At 38.2% G+C, this 8,935-nt stretch overlaps 1 protein-coding gene across 5 annotated transcripts in view; it reads right to left on the reverse strand.

Annotated features, from left to right (window-relative positions):
- Window positions 1-8,935, reverse strand: part of immp2l (inner mitochondrial membrane peptidase subunit 2) — a 108,820-nt gene extending 99,885 nt beyond the window's left edge. For 4 of the 5 annotated variants that reach the window (XM_047802385.1, XM_027136129.2, XM_027136130.2 and 1 more), the window contains exons 1-2: window positions 8,801-8,935; window positions 1,566-1,703 (exon numbers count right to left, since the gene is read on the reverse strand). In XM_047802385.1, coding sequence (XP_047658341.1) covers window positions 1,566-1,700 — 135 coding nt within the window. In that variant the 5' untranslated portion in view covers window positions 1,701-1,703; window positions 8,801-8,935. Of the gene's footprint in view, window positions 1-1,565; window positions 1,704-8,337; window positions 8,715-8,800 lie in introns of those variants that run through there. The other variant, XM_027136127.2, reaches the window with a different exon arrangement.

Below are 8,935 nucleotides of genomic sequence, written 5' to 3' on the forward strand. Positions count from 1 at the left end.
CAAACACACACACAGACACACACACAGACCCACAAACACACACACAGACACACCAACAGACACACCAACACACACACACAGACCCACAAACACACACAGACACACACACACACACACACACACATACAAACACACACACAGACACACAAACACACACAGGCACACACACACACACAGGCACACTCACACAAACACACACACCAACAGACCCACAAACACACACACCAACAGACAAACAGACACAGACACACACACAGACACACAAACAGAATAAGACACAGACACACACACAAACACACAGACACAATAACAGACACACAAACACACACACAGACACACCCACAGGCACACACACAGATACATCCACACACAAACAGACACACAAACAGAATAAGACACAGACACACACACACACAGGATCATATATTTGAATTTATTTATAAATTCAGCATGACCTATTATTAAACTTAAAGTGTCAGTTAGTAATTATTATACAGAATTCCTCTGTGAGATAATTACAAAGAAAACACTGACGAGTCTCCCCTCCTACCTCCTCTTTACAAACCACATTTAGGTATCGGTGAAGAACAGGAAACAGTGGCAGAACTAAGCAGCTCCGTTGGGGATGGGATTGGAGCTCATTTCTGGGCCAGAAAGTAGCCTGAACTAAAGAACCGCTGAGATATGCTGAATATTACACATCTTTGACATTAGATATGAACTTTTAAAGTTTGTCGTTTGAATAACTAACTGCAGCTTAAAAGGCAACATGGATAAACGGTGTGTATAAAGAGTCCCACCGTTAATTAAAAGCTTTTATTTATTTTATTTTATTTTTTAAAAGATATAAATGCCATGACTGCTATTTGAAACCTTCTGGGACCTTCTGGGACCTTCCAACTTCCCATGTTGTTGAATCTTTGATGTTTTAACCAAAGTCCAAAGCCACGCATGGTGCATACTAATGAAACCCTTAAAGAAGAATAGTTTGCTTTCCTCTTTGTGACAGTTTATGAAACAACTTGGGTGTGACGACAGACTCTCGAGCATGAGAGCACGCTGATATGACACACAGGCATCCGGTGCATCATTAAGCCAGATCTCTGCGAGTCATTTCACGCTTGCCGGGGTAATTGACAGAATATCTCTTATCTGCTTTTTTTCCCCAAAATAAATAACCTGACGAGAGCTCGCGGCTGGGAAATATATCTCTGTCACAGATGGTTGCTCTATCATTTTTATTCAGACATCCTCTCTTATTCTGAACCGGTGTCAGCTTTCAGCGACGTCCAAGGAGTTTCTCACTTTTTTTTTTTAATTACTTACTGAACAGGCAGAGAAGAGCCATTCATAAATATAGTGGTAGAAATGAATGGGTGATGTCACAGATGAAAAAGCAAAGGGGAATTAAACAGGTGGAGGGCAAAAACATCTGGCATATTGCTCATCTGTTCAGCAAACAACCAAATTAAAGTCTGCTTACTGAACAATGATAAACAAAAGGATTTCTAATGTACGTTGCTGAAGATTGATGATCTTGTAGAAAAGGTAGCTGGATAACTCACCTGCATGGATGCTCCTTCCACCCGCGCCACGTAGGCGAGCCGATCCAACACGGTCACTGTGACGGGAACGGCTACGAAGAACCCGCTCACAAACGCTTTCACATATTTCCGTCCAAATCCCGCCGTCTGAGCCATGTCCTGTAGAGACCGAAATATTTACTGCAGCTGCTTGATAAATCACGTCTGTACTATAAAAACTGTAATCGGCACGGCTGTAATAAATCTACAGAGATGAAAAAACTTTATTCAAATGTTTTACTCTCACCAGCTACTTTAAAAGGAAAAGATTTACATCTCTATCAGCCAATAATGAGGCATAAGTACAAGGAGAAGTATAAAAAGTGGAAAGGGGAAGACTGGAGTCACCAAACTCCATTATTATGGCAATAATAACTGGGTGACTCTTTAGACCAAAAACAGTCAAGTGGGTTTTATAGCTACTCCTCTATATACAGTAGCTTGTATAGATTAAAACAAAGTATTGTTTCTGCAATACAGGACTTTCCCTAGAAAAGGAAAATAAATACACAGAATAATAAATAGTCAAAACAGTAAATACACAAGAGAGAAAATTAAACACACAAAACAATAAGTACACAGGACACAGTAAATATACAGGACAGTAAATACACAGGACAAGAAATACACAGGAGAAGAAATAGAAAAAAAATGTATACTGTATACACAGGGCAGTAATTACACAGGACAAGAAATACACAAAACAATAAATATACAGGACAATATAATATACTGTATATAAATATACAGGACACAGGACAATAAATAGAAAAAAAACAATAAATATACAGGACAATAAATACACAGTAAAATAATTACACAGGACAATAAATAGAAAAAACAATAAATATACAGGACAGTAAATACACAGGACAATAAATAGAAAAAAAATGTATATATACACAGGACAGTAATTACACAGGACAAGAAATACACAAAACAATAAACACAGGACAAAAAAGTAAATCCACAGGACACAAAACACACTAAAATAATTACAAAAGGACAATAAATATATAGGAAAATAAATAGAAAAAACAAATACATAAGACAGTAACTATACAGGACAATAAATACACAGGACAATAAATATACAGGACAGTAACTACACAGTAAAATAATTACACAGGACAATAAATACACATGACAATAAACACACATGACAATAAATACACGGGACGATAAATAGAAAACAATAAATATACAGGACAGTAAATAGAAAACACAATAATGGGCATGGCCTGTAAGCTGTAAGTTACTGGATCGTATAGCAGTAACAGTGGTAGTTGGAACTGAATAATAATAAAGTGTCTGATGGAGCTTTGTAAAGTGTCATGCAGTGGTACTGAGAATAGTGACATTGATAAAATAATAGTCATATTTAGTCATCTGGTTATTTTCCAAAATCAAAAAGTTTCCAAATAACTAATGAAGTAGAACAGTGTATTTCCTAAAGTCTGTGAAGAAGAGATTGTGCAGCTTTAGCAAATCCGTCTTGTCACTAAGGAGATGCTGCTGGAGTTGGCTGGAGTTTTCTGTAAGGCGATGTTTAATTAACGTTCATGAACAGAGTCTCCAGTGTACGGCCACTGTGATGTCAGTATGTTTTCCACGAGCGAGACTTCAGGACCTTCTAACTTCTTTGTAATATAACAAGCTGCATTTTTTTGTCTTCCTTTGTCTCACTAAATTAAAGACTAAAAACAGGCCGGCGAGAGAAAAAACCCGATAGCTGATATAACAGAAGTGATAACAGGAACTAACTTGTCTCACAGATGTTCCAAAACATGACGGCAACTTTAAAAGGATAAAACTTATTGCACTTTATTGATTCCAAAATGCAAATGTTAGAAAATCACAGTGGTATAAGAGGAATAAATCATAAAATAATAATAATAATAATAATAATAATAATAATAATAATAATAATAATAATAATAATAATAATAATAATAATAAATATTTATGATTATTTGTAAACTTTTTATCATTATGGTAATAAATGCTAAGACAAATGAATATTATATCATATTATTTTGATTGTTAAAACTTTAATTTGTATAGTGTTTGTTTATCTACAGTTGTGTACTCATTTACAGGCATCTATTTTTTTCCCCCAGAAACATCAACATTATTCTTTAACATTCTTTAACTTATACAGTAGACAAAATGACTGGATGCAAATGTGACTGTTCACTTCAGTCATCAAATTCATCTACTCTGTATCCTCGTACTTCACTAGATGTCAGAGTTTTGACCGCAATTCGTGACTGAAATCGTGATCGATATCATCAATAATATTAAATAATAAGTAAAGAATAACTGTGGTGTACTGAACAATGTCCTTCTATTGGCGTCCGTTTGTCTATTTCCTACAGAAATGATGCCTTTCATATAAACGATATATCAAAATAATTTACTGCCGTGGTTTTTCCTCACAGCTAAAGATTTTCCATGTTATACAACAGCTGTTGTTTTTTACTAACATGAGCTACTTGCACTTCATTAACCTATTAGCGTAGATTCAGAGAAGAACATTTTGCTCATCATCTAAATGCGCTTCAATTCAAAACTGGGACAATATCATACACCATGATAAAAGGTTATTACTGTGACACAGAGAGGTGGGTTAGTAATAGAAAAGAGAAAGGTTTAATGCAGATTTTTATGGCTTTTGTTGTCTGAATCCTCATTACAGTACTAATGGTTCCTGAAAGGGAAGTGAACCGCAGCCTTTCATGTTTTCTCACAGCGCACTGCTTTTGCCTAATTAAGGATTCTTTTGTTTAAACAGAGGACATAGTAATTATGAAATCCCCAAACAGACCTTTAACGTTCATTAAAAAAAAATTCCAAGCTGGACAGAGCGATTGCTGTGTAACGTACTGTGGTGTAGAAGTGACTTGCCAATTACAAGTGTCCTCTGTTCTGCCAGCTCAAATGAACTAATTACTGTAAATGCTCATAACGAATGTCTGTTTACTTCATTTTAATGACAGTACTGGTACAAAAGGGTCATTTCAGGTCAAATCACTGACTGTGGCTCCACACCATGTCATGTGGATCATCTGAATATAGTTTATAGACTTTTTTTTTTGCTAGAGTTTGCTAAAAATAATTAACGATGGATTGATGTTATGCAGCAGTTACTGTTACCGACACGTCCTTTATTAAAGTGCTTTGTTTCTATTTAAAATTATATTTAATCATGTTCCACAAAAACTTATATATATATATTTATATATATATAAGATTACTACGTGACGTGACATACGGCTAAGTACGGTGACCCATATTCAGAATTCGTTCTCTGCGTTTAACCCATCAAAAGTGCACACACACAGCAGTGAACACACACACCGTGAACACACACCTGGAGCAGTGGTCAACCATTTATGCTGTTGCGCCCGGGGAGCAGTTGGGGTTTCGGTGCCTTGCTCAAGGGCACCTCAGTCGTGGCCGGCCCGAGACTCAAACCCACAACCTTAGGGTTAGGAGTCAGACTCTCTAACCATTAGGGAACGACTTCCCCAATTTTTATATATATATATATATATATATATATATATACACACACACACACACACACACAAAACACGACTCCATTTACTTCCACTGTGCAGTTGTGGTGTTTTTTTTTGGTTAAGGTCCATGTTAGCAAGCATGTATGGTTAATGACTGTCAAACTCGACTCCTAAAAAGCACATTTACCTGAAGAAAATATATTGGGCTAGATATATTTATACCTAAAATGATTTGTGGAGTTGTAAATTAGAGTCTTTTCCGGGGAATGGGTGATGTTAGCGATAGCCCTATAGCCGACTAATTAAAGGAACTCAAAGACTTCCTGTTATGATGACCAAATCCTATACTGTATCAGTTATCGGTGAAGCCACACCGTCTTCTTTAGATTAACTGCTACTATAGAAAATAATTCTGTGTTCCAAATAAGTACAATAACATAAACCTGTGATATGAAGCCAGCATTAATCTCAAAGCTGTTTTTATTTTACAGTTATGGTATTTGGTGGATGCGCTTACCCAGAAGGACTTACAGTACAGTTATCTAACTAAGCAGTTAAGTGTTAAGGGTCTTTCTCAATGGCCCACTAGTGGCAATGCTGGGATTTCATCTCCCAACCTTTTAATTGCATTAACGCCATTTGGTTTGACGTGTTTTATCCAAAGCTATTTACATTTATCTCAACTGAGCCGTTGAGGGTTAAGAGCCTTGCCCTTTGGCCCGAGCAGTGGCAGCTTGGTGGTCCTGGTATTTGAATTCACAACCTTCCAATCAGTAGTCCCTTGTCTTAACCAGTGAGCTACGACTTCCTTTTTACAAAGCCACATTTGAGACGTTCTGTTTATCCGTGTAACTAGTAAAGACTTAGTAAATATTAAAACTGAACGTAGCCTGGAGAGCTTTAGAGGTGTCTTTCAAAGCTCTAATCTTGAAGAGGATCTGACACACTCTAAACCCCAGGACTAAAAGCAGCACAGTAAGCCCATTCAAATACAAAAATCTGTGATGTCAGGAGCACGCTGGCACTTTAAACCCACTTTCCAATTGAATCCCTTAATCAAAGTTGTTTCGAGACAAATACTGTATAAAAGTAATAAGCCAATTCTTTCTAGCAAAGCCCATGTGCAGGCTTGGGTTAAGCCACCTGACGGGTCTGAGGACACCGACTTCAGAAGCTGAGGGCATAATAACAACCACCAGGATGGAGATCTCTGAAAGCTGAGAGCGTCCTGCTGGGAAAATCTGAACCGAGTAGCTCAACAGAAGGACCGCCACCATTGCTGGGCTTTGGCACTGGCAAACCTTGGCATGGAGAATACAAACAGTATCTCTTTTTTCTCCTCTGCCATCACACAGTTCTATGGTGATGGTTGATATTGTATTTCTCTTTATTAAATAACTCAGTGTAATTTTCAATTCAGAGGAGTGAAAAGCAGGCAAAGGGGAAAGAGCTAGCAATAAGCAGTGCTAAATTATCTGCGCTGATATATGGAGAACCCAACCAAGTACCATCTGTCAAGCCGTTCTAACGGTAATCGGTTTCCAGAGCCTGGTGAGAAACATTTCTGCTTTCCTCCCAGCAACATAACGGTCATTTTTTTCCATCTCCCAGGATGCTATTTTAGCTAATCTCTCCATAATCAGGCAACCCACATTCTCACCATGAGCCCACACACTGAGAGGTGGACTGGACCGAGTACTGAAGACCAGCTTTCACATATTCACAGTTTATAAAAATATTAACTCAGCAATGATCATTAGCGTTGCATTTCGTAGTTATTTCGGGGTGTTTACACCGAACATAAAGTTTATTAGAAACTAGTCTTGTATCAACGCTCCATCTGTTGATACACTTGGTAACTAAATACCTACAAAGCAATCTATATGGAAAGTTTACAATGCTAAATGGCCAGTCAGTAAAGCAGTCGCCATGGAAACGTTAGAGACTTTGTTAGAAAAGGACAATCGAGGCTTAAAGCGCGTCCGAAATCACATACGTGTCGCCCTTTTGTAGTAAAAACAGTGCAAGTAGTGCGAGTTTAACATTTGCACTCAACATTCGCAGCTCTGCTTACATACAGTAGCAAAAGAGTGGCGGAGCTACTGGGCACTGACGCTTGATGAGAAAAAAATTCAAGATGCCCAAAAACACTCCAGCGCACAAGATATCTTAGAGGTGTCTTAAATTAACCCACATTGTGTGATTGGTTTTTTAAGCATTTTACATTTTACATACACTTTCAGTTAGTGGATAAAACTCTTCATATGTGAGACGGTAGCATGCATAGTGTATAGTACTGTATGTGATTTGGGTTTAGATTAATGCACCTACCTAGAGCTCCCTAAACGTTTTTACTGTACATCATGTTAACGTTGTTTATGGGAAAACAAACACTGGTGCTATTGCTAAAACTTAATTTATGATTAGTCTAGGTATGAGTGTACATATTCCCAGAAATACTTATTAAACCCTACATAATTCGACTTTCTTAAAGCCACAGGGAGCAGACGTCAGTAAGAGGCTGACAGATTGAGATCTAACACGTCACTGCACACACCTGCAGTTACACCACATTATATGAAATGGAGCATAGTGACATTACATACAACAGAAACATGCATGTTTATCTCCATCCTTCCAAATTTCTGCTCCTCAGCCAAAAGCATGAAGCATGAAGCATTATGCAGCCAAAAGCATTATGAATTCCATTTTGAGACTGAAGTATCACAGTGGCATCATTTGAGACGTAGGAAATTCAGCTCATTCCACTTGGATTCCTCAGGAAATTATGCTTCTCACCTTAGAGACACCCCAGCAGAGTGAATTTCGCTTTACTTGCCATTACTATAATGAACACCTACATATCTACATATGCATTCTGTATGAGATGATCTTGATAAAATGTAAATGATAATGATAAATTGAATGTTTCTAATACAATGTGACGTCACGTGACATACAGCTAAGTACGATGACCCATACTCAGAATTCGTTCTCATTTAACCCACACACACACACACTGCCCGGGGAGCAGTTGGGGGGTTCGGTGCCTTGCTCAAGGGCACCTCAGTCGTGGCCGGCCCGAGACTCGAACCCACAACCTTAGGATTACGAGTCAGACTTGCCCCCCAATGTCATAGCATCGTTCACGGTTTAACAAGATTTGAATTGAAAATTTCTTTGGTTGCAAATAAATTCTAACATCATGCGTCCTCAAATATGAGTCTTACCAAGTATTATTATTGTTGTCTGATTTTGTACCGATTGTCTCTTCACAGTCACGTGACTGTTTTGATATTGCAACACACTACAGGAGGAAGGGCTTGTATCTACTTGGAGATAACATTATGATGACGATTATTAAACCAATGCTTAGGTTCCCTCTTGCACGCACGCATATGTGTCTAACCCTTTGTGCAGGATGAACACGTGACCCTTTTCCCAGCGCGTCAGTGTAACCTTGTGCTTCTACAACGGCACGTGCAGCGTCAACGCTTTTACATTACTTTACGTAGCTAGTCTTGCTAATATTATGCTAAGCGCCATGTTATTCAACTAGTGTACTCCATTCATGGACGCCTTTATATGGCTATGTGTAAAGACTATAGACAGCAGGGAAAACGACAGTGTACGGTGTAGAATAAATGTTTGTGAGGTCCACAGGGAAGCTCGTGTCTAACCGGCTACACTCACCTACACTGGGATCCGCGTGCCGCTTCACTGCTACGTCACGACTCTCCCTCGTTTTACTTGTCCGCGCGGTCCTAAAGTGCAACATGTTCACACCATATAAACAAAGCAATAGGTTACCATTGAATGCTAATCACA

The sequence above is a fragment of the Tachysurus fulvidraco genome, chromosome 17, assembly GCF_022655615.1.
Source record: "Tachysurus fulvidraco isolate hzauxx_2018 chromosome 17, HZAU_PFXX_2.0, whole genome shotgun sequence".
NCBI classification, from domain to species: Eukaryota; Metazoa; Chordata; class Actinopteri; order Siluriformes; family Bagridae; genus Tachysurus; species Tachysurus fulvidraco.